General features: G+C 31.5%; 1 protein-coding gene and 1 long non-coding RNA gene across 2 annotated transcripts in view; both read left to right on the top strand.

Annotated features, from left to right (window-relative positions):
• Nucleotides 1-21,392, top strand: part of LOC139516643 (uncharacterized) — a 681,292-nt gene that overhangs the window by 338,548 nt on the left and 321,352 nt on the right. The window lies entirely within an intron of this gene.
• Nucleotides 9,578-16,531, top strand: LOC139514867 (glutamate receptor ionotropic, delta-1-like). The gene is made up of 5 exons (XM_071304463.1): nucleotides 9,578-9,678; nucleotides 10,384-11,831; nucleotides 12,626-12,843; nucleotides 14,105-14,370; nucleotides 16,147-16,531. Exons 2-5 carry the CDS (start codon nucleotides 11,534-11,536, stop codon nucleotides 16,451-16,453), a joined length of 1,089 nt encoding a protein of 362 aa, XP_071160564.1. The 5' UTR covers nucleotides 9,578-9,678; nucleotides 10,384-11,533; the 3' UTR covers nucleotides 16,454-16,531.

Raw genomic sequence — 21,392 nt, 5'->3', positions numbered from 1 at the left:
CAATTCGCCTTGGAGATTGGTACTTACTTATTTTATTTGCTTCGTGAACATTTGTTTGTTTTTATATGAGATGAGATTTATTTTGGGGTACATTTGGGTTTCCAAAAAGGGCTGAACATTCCTCTGCTGACAACTGATTTCTTTCAATAATTTGACTAAAAGAAATAAAAAAAAACAAAAACAGAATTATATGTTGAGAATTTACCTTCATATATAATCCCCTTTGAATTATGAAAAAAACTTTCATTATAAGAATATGCAGATGTGGTATTATTGACAATGAGACAGCTATCCCATTAAATTCAAAAGACGCCGATGATTACCATTCCATCATTAATGTATGTTTATATTGCATTTAGTTTGATTATATTTTACATAAAAAACTAAATGCTAAAATAACGATTGATTTATCTAATAATCTAATAGCTTCAGCTTTCTGTTTACTGTGACGGAATGAATCGGATTATCGACAATTTTCGCTACTAACTAAATAAACTGCAAGATGCGTTGATGAGATTAATATTTGTGTGTTCAGGGGGAAAATGTATAACAGATTATATACCTAAACATTTTTCTGATTTTTCTACAAAAAAAACCAAACTTTGGTATGTGTTCAAGTGGAAAAGGATTATCATAATGGTTATACACATCACTTCTTTTAAGACTGCGGACTGCAACAAATAAGAAGAAGATGTACGTTTATATTTTCAGATAAACAACGATAATGATTAAAAATACAACTTCCACTGAATGCTTATTGCCAAACGGAAACTATTTGTTTCGGGAACCAGTAGTACAAAACGTGACTGGAGTGGCTGTGTCGTTGATGTCTGTGATAGTCTATCTTAAGTGGTCTTCTGTTTGCATCGTTCACGATAATGAAACAGGTATGGTTATACAACTAGTATTATAATAAAACATATGGTGATAAAACAGGCATGTTAATAAAAAGGTATGGTAATACAACAAGTATGGTAATATAAAAGGTATGGTAATAAACAGGTATGATAGTACAACAAGTATGGTAAAACAAAAGGTATTGTAATAAAACAGGTATGATAATAAAACTGGCATGATAATAAAACAATTTTAATAGTGAAATAGGTACGATAATAAAACAGGCACGATAATAAAATATGAAAACATTTTTTTAAGAAAACATTTTTAGGATTCCTATGCAGATGACTTATAACTACATACGATTTTTTTTTGAATTCATTTATTAACATAATAGATAATAGTTTTCATATAACACACATCGACACAATTGACTGCTTAAAGCCCACGTCACACTGTCACGTTAAGAGCTACGCTTTACTACGTTTTGAAAGCATAGCAATACGAGAATATACTTAACGAAGCGTATCGGAACGTAGTGATCCTTTTTTAAAACGGGACCTAACGAAGCGAAAATTGAAACGAAATAGAAACCTATTAAATACGTATTAAAGCTTAGCGGAACGTACCAATACGTGCTTACTAGGTATAGAAACGTATCAATGAGTGGTGGAAACGTGGGTCTTCACGTACTAATACGTAGCAAAACGTGATAAGAACGTAGCACAAACCTAGTAAAACATAGCTTTCAAGATAACGGGACATTGTTATGCAAACGTACTTGAAACGTAGCATTTAAATCGGAATAAAACGTGACAGTATGACTTGGGCTAAAACAATTTAGACTGATTTATCTGTAAATGAATTACGTTATCATGATTGAAATTGTAATGAAGAAAGTCACTTAATGTGCAAAACCTCTCGGTTGAAAAGGAATGACTCTGTTTTGCTTTAAAGTTTTCTGCAAAAATTCGTTTGTAGAATACTCAGATTGTCGTTTTTTTTTTAATGAATTATTCTTTTAAAATAAATCTTGGTAAATATATTTGTATGTGTGTGTTAATTTTATGAAGCTACATTTAAAGATTAGCTGTATATAAAGTATATAATCTATATATAGCCTTCTTGAAACGAAATTTCTTGGCTTGCTATTCCAATGACAGTAAATTACAGTAAAATGTAAAATCACAAAAATACTGAACTCCGAGGAAAATTCAAAACGGAATGTTCCTAATCAAATGGCAAAATCAAAAGCTCAAACACATCAAACGAATGGATAACAACTATCATATTCCGGACGTGGTACTTATGAAAGTGATTGCATTGATAGAAGCGAAACCAATGCTTAAGTGATATAATATGTGCAAAAGTTTTACGGGCGACATCGTTACTTGGTTTTTTTAAGCAATAGAATTATGTGTTATTTATGACCATGGGTACGTTCAATTTGTCGTAGACGTCATACTCTGCTCTCAATTGATTACATTTACAAATGAACTTATATAAATGCAATCCAACCAATAGAACTGAAATTTCGTACTCTTATGGTGAATCTCAGTTGACTGACAATAAATCTAAGGGTTCGTGTGGAGCAATATTTAATGTTTTCTACTCAGACGCCTTATCACTAGCCCAGTAGTCAGCACTTTTTGTGCTGACATGAATTGTCATTGATATGGTTATATTAATAAATTTACTGTTTACAAAATTTCGGAATTTTTTTGAAATACTAAGGCTTTTCTATCTCAGGCCTAGATTACCTTAGCTGTATTTGGTAAACTTTTAGGAATTTTGGTTCTCAATGCTCTTCAACTTCGTACTTTATTTGGCATTTTAAACTTTTTCGGATTCGAGCGTCACTGATGAGTATTTTGTAGACGAAACGCGCGTCTGGCGTATATACTAAATTTAGTCCTTGTATCTATGACGAGTTTATATACAACCACTGGGTCGATGCCACTGCTGGTGGAGATTTATTTCCCCGAGGGTATCACTAGCCCAGTAGTCAGCACTTTTTGTGCTGACATGAATTGTCATTGATATGGTTATATTTATAAATTTACTGTTTATAAAATTTTGGAATTTTTTTGAAATACTAAGGCTTTTCTACCTCAGGCCTAGATTACCTTAGCTGTATTTGGTAAACTTTTAGAAATTTTGGTTCTCAATGCTCTTCAACTTCGTACTTTATTTGGCATTTTAAACTTTTTCGGATTCGAGCGTCACTGATGAGTCTTTTGTAGACGAAACGCGCGTCTGGCGTATATACCAAATTTAGTCCTTGTATCTATGACGAGTTTATTTACAACCACTAGGTCGATGCCACTGCTGGTGGAGATTTATTTCCCCGAGGGTATCACTAGCCCAGTAGTCAGCACTTTTTGTGCTGACATGAATTGTCATTGATATGGTTATATTAATAAATTTACTGTTTATAAAATTTTGGAATTTTTTTGAAATACTAAGGCTTTTCTACCTCAGGCCTAGATTACCTTAGCTGTATTTGGTAAACTTTTAGGAATTTTGGTTCTCAATGCTCTTCAACTTCGTACTTTATTTGGCATTTTAAACTTTTTCGGATTCGAGCGTCACTGATGAGTCTTTTGTAGACGAAACGCGCGTCTGGCGTATATACTAAATTTAGTCCTTGTATCTATGACGAGTTTATTTAGCACACACGGATACTATAGTTGTAGTAGATAATATATTCTAAAAGAATGATTTAATGTGGATAACGTTTCGTATGTCATAATTAAAAGAAAACTGAATGAATGGAACCTATATAACTTTCAATACAGATTCCGATCATTAATGATAGCGTCGCTTAATTATCTATTTTTCATTATAAGTACGTCGTAAAACATCTAAAAGATCAATAAATAACTCATGATTGAAAACTTTAAATCAAAATAAGGTTAGTTAGAACATTCTGCTAAATTTTATTGCATATTCTACTTTGTTCTTTTCATTATCACACTTACATATACACATACATACTCATTGTAAAGAGTCTTTTCCAAATAAAGTGATTCTCGACAATTTCACCATGTTTTGCTGTGATTCGTATTTTGAAATCCTTAATTTGTTTGTACAATGTTTTTTCGATAGCATATTATTTCTATTTATCTTTTTCGTATTGCAGTTGTACTGTATGTTTTTTGGCCTTTTTAACTGTTTTCTTTCCGAGCGTCACTGGTGGTCTTTTGTAGACGAAACGCGTGTCTGTCTCAAAGACAAAATTTCTGTCCTAATATATCAATGATGAGTTTTTTTACAACCACTAGGCTGATGCCACTGCTGATAGAGTTTGTATCCCCTGTATTGCACCGAATTTTCGTTTACATGGTCATAATAATAAATTAACTGTTACAAAAACTTATAATTTTTAAAATACTAAGGCTTTTCTACCTCATAAATAAATTACTTATCTGTATTTCACACAACCTTTAGGAATATTTGGTCCTCAATCCTCTCCCTCTTCGTACTTGTTTTTGGCTTTCCCCCTCTTTTTTATTCGAGCGTCATTGATGATAATTTCCAATTGAACCATACAATTTCGTCCAAACTTTACTTAGCTATTTTTAAAAGAATGATGGTGTACTGGGAATTTTATGTAATTGTTTATAATGGTCACAATAGTAAAACACACGTCTTTTCATAACTCCTCTATGCATGAAACGACTTTTTTACCAAATTATTTGAAATGATAGTTTCCATGTCTGTACATTTCGATTTGAGTTGCGGCCTGGAGTTATCAAGGACCTGAATTATTTAAAAAGGGGATATATAGCTTTTGCGTTTCATTTTTCAATTGATATACGACAATAGTTGGTCTTAGTTTTTGTAAATATTTTGACTTATGTCTCATTTGCATTCATTGAGGTGTAATATGGCTGGTTACATAGTTGCTATGGAAGGAGTATCATGATCGTATGTCAAAGCAGTTTCGAGGCGAAATGTTTTGTAAAGATAATAATTACAAAAACATTCAGAGCTTCACTATTTGTATACTTTCCTCAGAATACCAATCAACGCTATTGCACGAGATGTTATCTGTTGCTGGAATTTTCGGGAATGTTCAACGGATGGAACAAGTGACGTCACAGAGAATAGACGAGTTGATGTCAGAGAAAACTACTGCACATGACGACACAAGCCTAAATTTTACTTTATTATGTAGTTTAAATGTATGCCAAAACTACTTAGCAAAGGTATAAAGTTAATTAAATATGTTTTTCTTATTTTGATTTCAGCAACGTCTCAGAGAGGTTAAATGCCTTTCTTTTGTCAGTCTGTCAATACAATAGACCTTTAAGTGCATTTTTATTTTTAAAAACATATAAATTTAAACTTCCTGAATCTACCATCATCCGTGTCATTTTATGAATCTAATGCCAATAAATAAAATGTAATTCGACCCTCGTCAAAAAGGTGTAAATGAATTTGATAATGAATATCTGCATTTATAACACATTATCATAGAATTTCACGATATGTATATTTAGTCTGCAAACATTGAACTTACAATCCAACTCTACAAGTTACATATCTAAAAGCTTTTTGGGACAGTATGTAATTGCTTATTTAACTAGCTACCGAAAAGTTAATTAGAATTTAATATATTTAAGTTTTCACAAAAGAATGTAAAACAAATGTAGTTATGATTTTATATAAATCAGACTTGTTTTTTGTACTTATGAATGATTTTGCCATGTCAATACTTTTGAAAGCATACTAAACGGTATGATATTTGTTCGTTGTATAAGGCCGCGAACTGTGACTTACAATATTTTATATCCGTGTGTTTGGTTTCTGGTGAACAGTTGCGTCATTGCCAATCAAACCATTTATTTTTTCTTAAAGTCATAAGAAACCTCAAATTAAAAAAAAATATGCATGTGTTTTTTAAAACTAAATGGATAGTTTTCATTATACAACTTATGTACATATACTTTTTTTCTGAGGAACATTCTTTAATTTGTCCACATTTAGAAGAAGTTTACTCATTTTTAATTGCTTGCTTCCAGGAAGCAATTCGCCGACATACATTCCGTATGCATAGTGATCTGAGCGTAACCCTTCTCGTAAAAATCCGGTGATCGCAATACGCATGGATCTGTCATTAAAATAAATAATTATCTGATTGTACATGTTAAACACGTGCTCAATACCCATGCTTTTTGTTATTTGTTTACTATAAGGTGATAATCGGTAAACTTCGGCTTCAAAACACGACATTTAATGAGCAGCCATATTTGTTAAATCAAAACAGACAGAGAGAAAAAAAAATGACAATTATACGATATATTTGCTAAAAAAAAATGATAAAATCGTGCACAGAGGACTAAGTTTATGATATATACATGCATTGGTTCAAGAATTGAATAAACATTATTTTTCACCACTCACTCGTTTCATATGACTTTAAAACTGAAAGAAATCTCGTTCTTGAACAAAAAACACCCCGTATATTAATCAATTCATTGACTGATTGTCTCTATTTATGTAATTTAATGAGGGTCTGTAATTACAAACATTTTAATGTTACTAACCCTTTGATGATTTTGAATATTCTTAACTTACTGATTTTCTATTTTATATAACGTGATTCATATTCAGAAGTAAGAATTGTAATTTGTGCAACAAATATATATCAGGAAAAGATAAATGACCAGCCCACCCCCTCCCCCCCCCAAAAAAAAACCCAAAAAAACCCAAAATAACAAAAAACAACAACAACAAAAAACCGAACTCAAGGTACCTTTCAATTGACCAATCACATACATATAATTTTTAATCATCTGTAATTCATAATTTCAGCCTTTCGACTATGGACGTAAACATGTGGTCAGATCATCTCTGATACATAACTCCAGATGGTTACTTGGAATATTTCATGATGGAGATACATATGAACAGGAAACCAACTACAGCACTGTTTTAGATAATGTAGCAGTAATAAAATTCCCTACTTCATTTCTGAATAAATCACAACACCATACCGATACGGTAACATAAAATTATGATCTGTTCAATTGTTTTAAAAGGTTATAGCAAATACATGGTTATTCAGTCCGTGAAAGCTAGCATTATAATCTCGTTTTATATATATATACTTACTATAACAAAAACACAGGATGTGTATTTAAGAAAATAAAAACTCTTCAAAACAAAAAAAAAGTTGTAAAAAGTTCGTTTCTGTTTGTGTAACATTTTAACGTTGTGTTTCCATTGTGTCGTTTGTTTTCTCTTATATTTGAGTGTGAATTCACATTTCTATAAGACCTGTCACGGTATTTCTATCCCAAATTCATGTATTTGGTTTTGATGTTATATTTGTTATTCTCATCGGATTTTGTCTAATGCTTAGTCCGTTTCTGTGTATGTTATATTTTAATGTTGTGTCGTTGTTCTCCTTTTATATTTAATGCGTTTCCCTCAGTTTTAGTTTGTTACCCCAATTTTGTTTTTTGTCCATAGAATTACGAGTTTTGAACAGCGGTATACTACTGTTGCCTTTATGTAACACTTGAGGGCAATTTATTATTTGGGATTGCTAGACCGAAAATGAGCTGGTAGAGAACATAATTTGTACTAAATTTTACCTGATAAAGATGCTCAAATTAAACAAATTGCGAATTTTAATTTCTACATTTGTATTTAGAAACCAAATTACTTTACCATGTTTACTAAGGTGTTTCTATACTGCGTTGACTATTGGTATAAAAAATACTTGAACACAATTAGGCCGAAATAGTCCATGTAATTGTGATTATAAAAATAATAACATGAAAGGTAAGTATTATATTTCTTCACTTTAATTTAGTTTAGAATAAAATGCCAGTAGTGAGTGAGAAAAATGATGCGATGCGAAAATATTAAATGTTGAATCGGCTGGCATCAGCTGTTAAAGAGTTGACACTGTAAATACTAACTATACGGACGCCATTAGGAGTTGGATGTCCATTATGGAATATCTGTTTCACAGATGACAACGACAAACAAGTGTCCTTTTTTCTCCGAATATGACACACTTAGTTATACTAATCACCGGGTTTGTACTTACGTGAGAAACACGACTGATGCCACATTTGGAACATGATCTGATCACCTGTCCAAAGCAACTGAGATGAGCCCCGATTTTTTTTGTTGTGTTTTGTGTACTGTTGTTTGTCTATTCGTTTTTTTGTAAACTTTTTTCAATTAATGAGTTTGAATATCTCATTGATATCTTTTGGTTATCTTTTGAAGAAAACAATAGCATGGCATATAAAAAGACGAAATGCAACATACTTGTAATCCAGGAACCCATCATGTTGCTCAAATGATGAAGCCAGGGCGAATCAAAAATAAGGAAAATGGAACAAGATTTTTACAAAAGATAAAAAAGTCATTGTAAAATGGATTTAGTAAAAAGTAAAATCACAAAAATACTGAACTTTGAGGAAATTTCAGAACCGAAAGTCCCAAATCAAATGGCTAACTCAAAACCTTAAACACATCAAACGACTTAATAACAACTGTCATATTCCTGACTTGGTACAGGCGTTTTCTAATGCAGAAATTGGTGAATAAAATCAGGTTTTATGACTAGCTAAACAAATATATGTAGTAAATTGCATAAAGCGTTCAATACATACATAACTAGTATTCGTAAAAAGTTAATTGTTATTGATCTTTTTAGATTAACTTATGCGATATGAAAGATGGTTGGTTACCCATAAACACTTTGATGTGGGAAAAGAAAAGCAGAAGACTGAGTATCGTTGGCTATACTAAACTATCTGGAAGCCTACTGACGATGAAAGAATTTTTTCCGAACTCAAAGATGGGATTCAATAAACGAAAATTCCTTGTTAGCACATTACCTGTAAGCCTTTAATTAGTGATAAAACATTTTCATTCGTTTCAAACTATCACTGCTCTTTGATCTTATCAAAGTAGAAATCATTAACGTTTTATGTTTTGTTGTAAGCAGACTCTTTCCGTTCAATAAATTTTGTCACGTATGCATCTTCAAAGAGATAATGACAGTGGAGATATATAAGAAATTATCATTAAAATAATAAAAAATGTCCTTTTACTGAAACGAGCATATCAAACATATTACTACAAGTAAAAATCAGGAGTGGTCGGTCCTGATGACATATATTTGTTAACAAAAACATCACTTTACTGCTTTTTCATCAACCCTTCTCAGGAGCACTCGAGATAACGGTGTTTTTGGTGAAGTTCGTGTTGCAAAATATTTTGTATTCTAAGTTGTGTCTTATATACTGTTTATTGTCTTTAAATCTATAATTTTATATGAGTTGAATATCCATAGGTACATTTTGCCTCTGTATTATGTGTGATTGAATTTTCTTAATGATACTTACCTTTCAAATTAATTAATTAACTATTACTTTCCTTCAAAAATGAAATGTATATTCAGAAATATCTTCCTGGGTTTAGAGTGGGCTGCAGTATTGTGTAATATGTTTGTTACTGCATATTATGTCTTTTACGAATTTATGCAACTTGCATTTGTAAAAAGTAGAAATAATAATAATGTTTGTAGAAGCTAGCCGTCAAAAACACAAAAATGACGTCACATAGACATAAAATTACTTCTTACAAGACTTATAATACATGTATTATTAAACAAAAGTGGAAACTTCATCCCAACAGACGTAACTGAAAAATGATCCGCATAGTAACAACAGTGCTTGTGAAAATTTTAAAACGGCAATTTTAACTTTTACAGTGGCAACCTTTTGTAAACTTTAATGAGAAAACAAATACATATACAGGATTTACCATGGACCTACTACAACATCTTGCATTAGCCCTCAATTTTACGTAAGTAGAATATTTACTATGGTTGTCATATATAAACGCTAAGGACTATACAAATATGGTATAATTAGGTCTTAATTTGTCATCGTTATCCTCTATCGGTATTGTAGACTCTAGGGCTGGAGATGTTCTTCAAGAGACCTTAAGCTGTAGAACATTATGTGGACTATTTAGATTCTAGTTAATTGACTCTGTTTTCGCACACAAGGTATTTCCTTTTCTTCTTTGACAATTGTAGACTCGTTCTATACCAAATAAACTAGACTAGTGTTCATGCAATGCTTGATAAGTTGTAAATGATATATAAGTATTTTAACAGATTTTTTTTAATGAAAAATAACTATTAACATCAAAAGTTTGTAGCTTAACAAAAGATTAAATTTGATTAAAAGGTTTGAAACATTTAAATTTTACACATATTACGCACATATAGATATGCGCTTTCTACCATTTGTGATACATTTTTTTCGCCAGGATGTTTCAATTGGATTGTTACCTGTAAAATTCGTGTTTTGATCTTTTGTTCTTTATCTAGGTCAATATTTTTTCAAATATCCCTACAATGATTTCAGATGTGGTAGGGACTTCATTGTTCCTTCTCTGACGATTATGCGTTACTTACTGTAAAATATATGGTTAGTTTGTTTTGGAACAATATCAAATTTTATTAAGTTGCACTTGTATTCTTTATGTTCTTTAACATTTCAGATATGAGATAACTCGACCCCTTGATGGAAAATGGGGTTCTCAGATGGAAAATGGATCATGGAATGGTTTAATAGGTCATCTTGAAAGACGGGTAGGTAGAGTTGGAGAAAAAAAACTTGTATCGTCGAATCTTAGGTCAAATCGAGGACTCATATTTTTATTCACAACTGATTGAAGATAATAAATTACATGCAAATTATTTTTATTTGCACCTTTGCTTCCAATTGCGATTAAATGCACTCCTTTTACTGAAATGACTTGTAGGTTACGTATTTTATGAAGCAAGGTACAATGTATCATGTTTTGGCGCTGGATATATTAAATTGTTCAAAGATTAACAACGCTGATTGGAAGTCTCCTGGCTTTCGATGATAAATTCTGCAAATAAAAGCACGGATAGCTATTTTGTTTGTACCGATCCCATGTCCTAAAGCTTTTATTTGAAACAAAAGTTACCTGATGATTTAATTATTGACAAAGTAACAGCCATGTGCAGGAACTTTTGGTTTAAGTATATACTACGTTTGAATGCCTACTCAAAATGTCTTTTATTTCGTATCAGTTTGTTTAATGATATTAAATCAATTATAGTGCTGTAAATACCCCAAAAGTCATACAGTATAGTTGTAGGCGTAAGAAATAATACACAAAAAGCTTTGACAGGTCGCAGTATCGTTTATGAAAGAATATTAAAAAATCATCAGCTTAAAAGACATGAGAAACTGTAAGTTTGATTGAATCTTTGTTAAATCTATAAAAAGACGGCGGCAGATGTTTATTTTCAGATGACCAACAAGCAAAGATTAACGAAAAACATACAAAGACAGCAAAAGGATTTACACAGAGAATAATCTGCATATTCAAACCGACACAACTAAAAGTATACGTAAATTAAATTTATTTACGTCATTCTTAGAAGGACACATACTAGATGATAATAATCCTTTTTTATAACGAATATATCAAGCACAAGTAGACTAGGAGCACAATTAAGCACAAGGAATTCAAAAAAATATGGCATATATATTTGAACAGATACAATATATATTATAAATAAGCTGTAGTTGAAATCAGATTTTCATAATTTATCAAATTCAATTAAATAATTACTATATTTCAGGACGTAGATCTAGTTGCAGCCCCTTTGACTATGACAATTCAAAGGGAAAACGCTGTCGATTTTGCAATACCATATTACTATGATTCTGCAGCTATTTTGTTGAAAAAGCCTGATCCAAATGCAAAAAAATGGAGAACATTAATAGATCCCTTAAGCGAATATGTATTTTTGTGTATATTCCTCTTCATTACTGTTACTTCACTATTTTTGTTTGTTTTCGAAAAATATACTCCATACTATAGAAGAATGGAAGAAAGAGATAAAGTAAGAGGACTGCATCATTTCTCTGACTCATTGTGGTACATGTACGGTGCCCTATTAACTCAAGGTAATTTTATCCCTTATCAAACTTCCACACCTTTTCATATTTTTATTTATTTTCTTTGAAATATGTTTGAAGGTCATAACATACATTTATTACAATAGTAACATATATGTATGAAAGAATGCAAACGATTAGAGTTTTATTCATGCTCTAAATACTTACCTTTATGTCATAAAAGAACACAATTCATATAAAGACAGTTATACATGTGAAAAAGAATCGAAAAGATGACAAAGATTACCAAAAATAAATTAAAATAATATGATAGAGTATTCGACAATATATAATTAGTTTTGAAGTTACATGATATACTGTAAAGGTTATGTTGTTTTGTTTACTTTCTGGATAGCAAATGAACTTGTTTTCCTATTGTCGAATCCCCCCTTTTCTGTTCTATCAAACAAAAGCACTTACACTGAAAATATTATAGCATGTCATCCCTGTAACTATTCCTTTGATCCGGTCATGACTTGAATACCTCAATGGTATCAGACAGGGTTTACTGCTTCGGTCGTTGTATCAAAGATCGGTTTTATTTGCATTAGACTCCAATGAAAACATGTCTATGATAAAATGTAAAAACAGGTTATGCAAGTTTTGGCATAGGCAGTTGCTTTCTTTTTTTTTAACAAATGAACCAGTTTTTTTTCTTCTACAAATGCTTTTTCGTAAATTAATAATTGTAATTGAAATATAAGTTAATCAACAGTTTATAACATAAGAACGTTCGTAGACTCTTTTTATAACTACAATATGTATATTAATTTTATAGATATTTTCTACTTTTCTAAACATAGGGGGTGAACATTTGGCAGGTTCGTCTTCAGGTCGGACATTATTAAGCTCTTGGTGGATATTTTGCATCATAATGATGGCAACATACAGCGGTAACCTTGTGGCCTTCCTAACTGTAACTAAAGATAAACTGCCTTTCTCTGATATTGCTGGACTTGTAGAACTTGGTAGTTATAAATGGGGAACACAAGAGGGAACTGTCTTTGAAACGATTTTCAAGGTAAACATTACATAATTTCAAAGATGTTTGATGTTTTATATAATCTCTTTTATATCCCACAATAGTTTTATCCGTATTTTGGCCACATTTTTCTGAATTTCCAGTATCCATTGCTTTTCAGTTTCGTTTTTGAGTCTTTTAAAGTCGAAAACGCATTTGGGGTATCAAATAGAAAGTTGGTATTTTTGATGTTTTTGTATAGCAATAGAAATTGTAGAATTTACGTGCGCTCTTTTTTTCTATGGTTGGATTCCTTGTTTGAATTTTTGTACACATATATTTGGAGACCCTTTGTACCTTACTGTTTGATGTGAGCCATCATGAGCACTCATACCACATCTAAAAATACTCTAGAATGCTCTGTTCTCCTTTTATGTATTAACGTCAGCCAGGTCTGACTTCAATTGCTTTATCAGTTATTGCGAGCTTTCTATATGTTTAGACAGTTCAGTTATTTTGCTTTTTGTGTCTTTATATTAACAGGCATGCATGATTCGACAGTTCAGTTACTTGTTTTTTTTTGTGTCTTTATATTAACAGGCATACATGATTCGACAGTTCAGTTACTTTGTTTTTTGTGTCTTTATATTAGCAGGCATACATGTTTTGACAGTTCAGTTAGTTTTGATTAATGTGTCTTTATATTAACAGGCATGCATGTTTCGACAGCTAAGTAACTTTTGATTAATGTGTCTTTATATTAACATGCATTGATGTTTAGACAGTTCAGTTACTTTGGTTTTTTTTGTCTTTATATTAACAGGCATGCATGATTCGACAGTTCAGTTACTTTTTTTGTGTCTTTATATAAACAGGCATACATGTTTAGACAGTTCAGTTAGTTTTGATTAATGTGTATTTTTTTAACAGGCATGCATGTTTCGACAATTAAGTAACTTTTGATTAATGTGTTTTTATATTAACATGCATTGATGTTTCGACAGTTCAGTTACTTTTGCGTTGTGTGTCTTATATTAACAGACATGTATGTTTTGACAGTTCATTTAGTTTTGAGTAATGTGTCTTTTTTAACAGGCATACATGTTTCAACAGTTAAGTAACTTTTGATTAATGTGTCTTTATATTTACAGGCATTCATGTTTTGACAGTTCAGTTAGTTTTGCTTTGTGTTTTACTATAAACATGCATTGATGTTTCTACAGTTCATTTTGTTTTGCGTTGTGTGTCGTTATATTAACGGACATCTGTGTTTCGACAGATCAGTTACTTTTTTTACATGTGTTTTTTATATTATAAATAGTCCTCCACTCGACCAGATTATGTAAAGTTTTGGAAGGGAGTGGTTGCCAACAATAAAACGAATCCTAATATTCTGAGTGCAGACGGAGATGTTCAAGTACGACTTGTAATGGAGGGAAACTACGCATATGTTGGTGACAAAACTCACTTTGAATTAACGATGGCTACTAATTGTCATCTGGCAATGGTGCCATCAGATATTGTTTCAATGCAATACGCCATAGCACTCCCTAATAACTCTCCGTTCACCAAGATTTTTTCTGATGAGTAAGTAACTGTTAATTATTACGTATACGTGTGCACATCTTATTTTAAATCGCTAAACATTACGTGTGCACATCTTATTTCAAATGACTAAACATTACGTGTGCACACCTTATTTCAAATGACTAAACATTACGTGTACACACCTTATTTCAAATGACTAAACATTACGTGTGCACATCTTATTTCAAATGACTAAACATAACGTGTGCACATCTTCTGTCAAATGACTAAACATTGGAAGTTGTAAATGCAACGATATCGTGAGTTGGAATGACAAATTGCCAGTTTTCTGTGGTCGATTTGTTGTCTCTTTGACTCATTTTTCATTTCCATTCTCAATTTCATAACAGTTAACGAGTAAAAATGTGGTTTTGCAATTTCTTTTCTAATCATGTATAACCTAGTGAGTCAACAGTAATATTCATTGCAATTATTCATATCTGACATACAAAAGAAATTAGAACATTATGGTTTCAACATTCCCTGGCATAGTTTAACTGAGATGAATTGGCTGTTATTAAAATGTCCCTTTCGTCGTATTGGTTCTTATGGTTCTACATAATTTTACATCAATGCCTTCCAAATGCTACGGATTTGACTGTTCTTAGTAACAATTAATCCCGAAAGACACCTCAGACTCACACAAATTGATTAAGTATTATTTTAATTCAGAAACAATAATATCAAAATCAATTTCTGATTAAATCAAAATAACACATTAACCATCATCAGAATCAGTGTGGGAAAATATTGTTATTTACGTTTATGAGAAAAAGAGTAAGGCATTTGCTTTTTGATCGACACACTGAGCAGGATCTGCTTACCCTTCTGGAGCACCTGAAACCACGTCAAGTTTCTGGTGGGAGTTTGTGTTGCTTAGCCATTAGTTTTCCATGTTGTGTTGTTTGTCTGTTTGTCTTTGTCTTTTTAACCATAACGATGTCAGTTTATTTCCAATTTATGAATTTAAATGTCCCTCTTGTATCACTCGCCCCTCTTTTAGGAACAATACCGTATTAAAAAATATTGATTGACAATAATGAAATTGTCTCGCCTAAGGTTTACCCAGATGATTTATACAGTCAATTGGAAAAGTAGATTTTTAATTGCCTCCTTCATTAAAAAAGAGACATATGATGATTGTTGCTGATTTTAAACGTTGCTACAGAGAACTAATATAAGCATAACATCAATGCTGTTCAACTTCTTATTTGGTTTAAACTCCTTAGAATCCAGCGTCACTGATGTGTCTTTCTGAGACATATAAAATTATCAACCTAGTATTTTTGATGATTTGTGTCTTTACCAACATTTTTGTTCTTGTGTGTATAGAAAATTTGTAATAAACGTTCTTTATGGATTTCTCAGGTTCGTCTTTTTTGTAGACCTTTGAATAAAAATTTCCAGAAAAATCCTTTTCCGTAAATTGCAGTATACTTCGTTTCGACAGTTTGAAGCAATGGTCCCTCCCCGCCATGAGAGGACACTGGTTCAATTTCTCTTGTAGTTTGATAGTTCCTATCGATGTGCATAGCTGTTGAATGTCAGTTACTTCCGCAATCTTTGCATGTGACGGACTCCTTACAATCTCGAAAAGATTATCGACCCTGATTGTAACTAACGTTGTCCCTAGCCTTTTGAAATAAAGAATGTTATTATTATAAAAGATTACCATTGCTGGACGTTACTTTAAGTATGAACCTTTTATAGGTACTACAGTTGAATTGAATAAGTTAATTCTTAAATGAATATAAATTTACTTGTTTTAAATTCCAGAATGACTGTCTTGTTCGGGAATGGACTATTTCAGATGTGGAAGTTAAAACACTGGCCGAAACACGGTATGTGCCACAATGATGCACGCAAGGAATCTACACCAATAACTCTAATAGATATACATAGTTCATTTTACGTCGTAGCAATTGGTATTTTCGTTGCCTTCATTTTTCTTGTATATGAATGTTTTAAAAAATTCCATAGCAACCATAGAAGGAGATTGCTGCAAGACCAAGCAAAACAAACAGATTACGAAATTGAACCAGTAAAGACGAAATCAGATCTGGAGGACTCTATGTTATACTAGATGCTAGAACTTCATTATAGTCAATTTAGTTCTAATGTGTCATTATAAATATTGGTGCTGTTGTTTATGTGTTTATATTATAAAAGAGGGACGAAAGATACCAAAGGGACAGTCAAACTCATAAATCTAAAACAAACTGACAACGCCATGGCTAAAAATGAAAAAGACAAACAGAAAAACAATAGTACACATGACACAACATAGAAAACTAAAAAATAAACAACAAGAACATTATAAATTGTGTATGGTGCTTAATGCAGGTGAACGAGGAAAAAATACATATTTCAGAAATATCGTATAGTGGACATTTAACTACAAAGCTAAAGTTATTGTTAAACATTTTAAAAAATTTATTTATGTTTTAAAATAAGGAACAACAAAATTGCAACCTTACTTTTATGCTGTACAGTCTATTTTATAATGCGATACGACTGCTGTTGAACTATTATTTCAGCAACTTTTGTATGTTGTGCATTCTAAAATTGATACATGTTTTCTCTTTCTATTCAGACTTTTCGTCATTGTTGTTGTATTCAAACTCAGTTTGCTTAAGTCTTAGTCTATCCTTAATAAACCAACTTCACTTGCAAATACCTTCATGTTTTATTCATACAAATCTGTACAGATCATTTATTATATATATTCCAAAACAGTTGCGACTTGAATGTTCAATTACAAATACATGTTGCAAAATTTCAATATTGACGACTTCATATATATATATATATCATATGTCGTCCAAGTGCTCCACCTTTTTCTAACTTATCAACATCTATTTAATCATCAATCAGAGCCTGACTTTAAAATTACTGTGAGACTTCATACTCTATAGGCATAGCGATTACAATGTGGATATTAAAACAATCAAAATATATGTTACAGTTAATGCAGTCTAAGTCTCTTTCCTCTAGAAACTGTAATAAAATAATTCACTGTTTTTTGCTTGATTACTTGATAGATAACATATGTATTACGCTAAGGACATGGTCTTCAACAAACAATCGTCATTCTCATCGTAGCAGCCTCCTTTTTTTGTCCACTTGTTGTTCCTTTATTTTTATGAGCAGACGTCATACAGGAGCACGTCCGTTAAATGTAACACGTTTGTTGTTAAAACAAGAAATCAAGCATCTCAATAATGTCAGTTTCCAAGATTGAGATCCTTCAAAAGTGTACTGAATAGTCTGACTGCAGTGAAGATAACCTGTGATCAATTATATACTTCGTTGTCAAAAATCGCTAATATGTAAACCGTCTATAGTTTGAATCTTATTATTGAAATTTGTTTTACTAATTGGTGCTGACTATTCATTAATTTGTATTTGCCGTAAATTTCGGTTGAAGTGTGTTATGCATGTTCATGACAAGAGTTAATGCCAAAAGATACAAAAAGCCTTAATGAGATGAGGGAAATCAAATTAAGACTGACACTCTCAAAAGATGAGTGTATGATAGACTTAGACATGTTTCTTTGCAACAGGCAATGTACGGTGTAAATTATAACTAGCAGAAGTCATCAGATTTAGCGTAACCACTCGACCAGACGTGCATTGTCAGACAGATCCAGTAAAAGGGGAGAGAAGAGATCAAGGTTTAGTCAAACTAATAGACCAAACATAAACTTACAAGGCCAAGTTTATAAAAGTGGCCATATTCCTTTACCTCAGGCATCCGTGTTATAACAAATCCTTGACAGCAGTTTACCCGTAATACATAGATTGTGTTAACAAAATAGTGCTGTCGCTAAAATATTTAGGAAACAAAATTAAAGGGGCACTAGCTACGAGATTTATAAAAAATCTAAAGTAAGATTTTTTTTTTCAATCAATACTAGTAATGAAATTGAAATAGTGAAATAATTATCCGCTTTAGCAGCCAAAATGGTTCAGTTTTGTCAAATTAAGCGAAGACACATTGATAATTACTTATTCACTTCCAAGTGAATAACTCGACCTCATTAAATACGTATGCATGTGAACTTCAATTTAACCCCTAGCTAGAGATTGACAACGCATGCATTGTACGTGTACTTGTTATTTAAAGAAAAAGAATGTCAACATTGAAAGCGAAACTACGGTAAATCATTTGATTACTGATTCGATCCATATAAAATCATTCTTGTACGGTTTACAACAATGAGAAGCATATATTTCTTAATCTATAAAATAAAATCAAACAGACCTATAAAAATCCAATTGCACGTGTTGGTTTAATCTGTTCATATCTTTATTTATGTTAACATCGCTTATATGGTCATTTGAGGTCAAATCGATAGTTAATTAGATAGCGTCTGGACTAAAATACACACGAAACGAACCTACTTATTATCTACCCCATGCTCTGTAAACTGTTTATTTTAGAATTTTGGTAGGTTGGATGAATGTTTTACATTGTTATCAATCAAATATGAGAATTTGCGTCAAATCGGTGACCATGGATTTGACAGTTAGTGCACTTTAAAGGAGTTTGGAAATACATTCACAAAATTGACAATTTCAATACAGCATTTGTTCTTTTTATTGTTACTTATTTGCAAAATATAAATATATCAATTATCATATAATTCCTCATTTTTCTTGCTATGATTTACCTAGAACATTTAGTTGGTAGATTCAGTAGTAGTAACAATTTATCCCCCAAAAAAGTGAAATGTGAAAAATGCATTAATATAGATGGTAATTTTAAATTTTACCATGAAAAAGTTATATTGTACCAGTATCAAGTTAATTTGAACTTGAAAAGTGATTGTTTATCATAATATTTATTTTATAACAGAAGAAACGACAAAAAAGACCGTATATTTCACACACATACAATATGTCGTCGAAACAATTTGGAAAAATACTCTGCACATCCTTCTCATTTGTCAGGTGTGAGTCACAATTGTGTATTTCTAATTCAATTAAAACAACGCAATCAGTTGCACATAAACAACATTCATAAACATAAAGTAAACTGCACTGGCTAAAAATCAAATGTTTAAACTGGAAAAAAAAAACATCATCCTTAAGTAAACAAAATACGCAAATTAGTTCTGACAAATTGTATCAATTCAGAGAGACAATGGAAAATGTTTCAAATACAAAAATCCATCAAAAATAATAAGATGCTTTGAATTTCTTTGTATAAAATGTGAATAAAGAACGAGAGTAAACTAATTTAAAGGTCGTGTCAATAAAAGAGATAAACTTTTACAAATTCACATTAAGTGGCCATTTAAAATAGTCCATTTATATGGAAAGGCAGTTATCATCATTAATCTTCAAGTTTACCATGTATAGAAGTATTGATTGAATATATTTCCATTAAAATATTTGTTTTTTGGTAGAGGAAAAAATGCAAATTAGGTATATCGTACCTACTTTATGAAAGTGTAAATTTACCTTTTATCTAATTGAACAAATCAACTTTTATTGTCCTTTCAATGAAGGAATTAACAGAGAACAACAATTCAAAAGGTAGGAATAGCCAAGAGACACCATATTTATATATATAATATATTGCATTTGGTTTCATTGTATTTTCATAAAAATAGTTTTAAATCTAAAATAACGATTTTATAAATAGCTAATAGCTTTTGCTTTATGTTAACTGTGACTGAATGAATAGGAAGATCAACAGTTTTCGTTACTAACTAAATAAACTTAAAATGTACGGTGAAGAGCAATGTTTAATGTATTAATTCAAAATATGAAAACGATAAAAAATACCACACAATATCTTGTGAGTGAATAGAAAGCAAAATAACTTGTAAGTAATAGGTATGTGCTCAGATGTAAAAGGATATTGGTTAAATATACCCATTCTCTGAACAAAAAAAACTTTAAATACAAAGAGAATAACGATTTATGTGTTAAGGTGACAAAGATAATGTGTAAAATTACCACGTCTACAAAATGCGTATTGCCACGAGGAAACTATTTGTTTCGGGAACCAGTAATACAAGACGTGACCGGAGTAGCTGTGTCTTTGATGTCTGTGATAGTCTATCTTAAGTGGTCTTCTGTTTGCATCATCCACGACAATGAAACAGGTATGGTAATACATCAGGTATGGTAATAAAACAGGTATGATAATAAAAAAGGTATGGTAATGCAATAATTATAATAGTTTTTAAAATAGGTGCGGTAATGAAATAGGTATGATAATAAAACATATATAATGATAAAAAGGTACAATTATAAAACAGAAATGATGATAAAATAGGAACGATACTGAAACAGGTATGTTGATGATATTTTAGTTTAAGATGTTAATTTGTTTATTACCTTTTATTGGCTTTGAACCAGTTGTCAGTAACTGCGAGTACTCTCAGATCTGTTAGATGTAATTCTTTTAGTGTTCATCTGATAAGTTGAGCCATCTTCAAATGTTTTTATAGCTTGTTCTTATGTTGTACTGTTACACAACTGTCCACAATTAGGGGAAGGGTTGCTGCTTTCAAACGAGTTCTACCCCGTCACATTCCTTTACCAAGTCAGGAGCTGTGTTTGAGTTGTTGTCGATATCTGCTGTTTCTCATATTTGTTTTTCGTCTATTGTCTTGTATAGTTTTTTCTTGTGTTGTGCTATTACATTACCGTCCCATGTTAGGGGTTGGTTTGGCGAAAAGAAAACTAGTTAAACCCACCACATGCTGTATTCCTGTAACAAATCATGATCCTTTAATTCAGTGGTTGTCGTTTGTTGGCTGTGTAACATATGTTTTTCGCTTATTTTTCATTCATATATTATGCCGTTATTTTTCTCGTTTTTTTTGTTTACATTTGTTATTTTTAGGAGCGTCTACAGCTGACTATGCGGTATGTGCATTGTACATTAATGAAGGTCGTAGGTGACCTATAGGTGCTAATTTCTGTGTCATGTGGTTTCCTGTAGAGAGTTGTCTCTTAAGAAATCTATACTTTTCGAATATTTACAGTTGTTATAAAGATTGATG

This window comes from Mytilus edulis, chromosome 3, assembly GCF_963676685.1.
Source record: "Mytilus edulis chromosome 3, xbMytEdul2.2, whole genome shotgun sequence".
NCBI classification, from domain to species: domain Eukaryota; kingdom Metazoa; phylum Mollusca; class Bivalvia; order Mytilida; family Mytilidae; genus Mytilus; species Mytilus edulis.
This window is presented reverse-complemented; position numbering and strand designations above follow the sequence as displayed.

Excerpts from the sequence above, each read along its gene's own strand:
- LOC139514867 (XM_071304463.1), top strand. The coding sequence starts at position 11,534 with ATGACAATTCAAAGGGAAAACGCTGTCGATTTTGCAATACCATATTAC. Across the intron at positions 11,832-12,625 it reads CGGTGCCCTATTAACTCAAG|GGGGTGAACATTTGGCAGGT; the intron begins GTAATTTTATCC and ends TTCTAAACATAG. Across the intron at positions 14,371-16,146 it reads ACCAAGATTTTTTCTGATGA|AATGACTGTCTTGTTCGGGA; the intron begins GTAAGTAACTGT and ends TTTAAATTCCAG.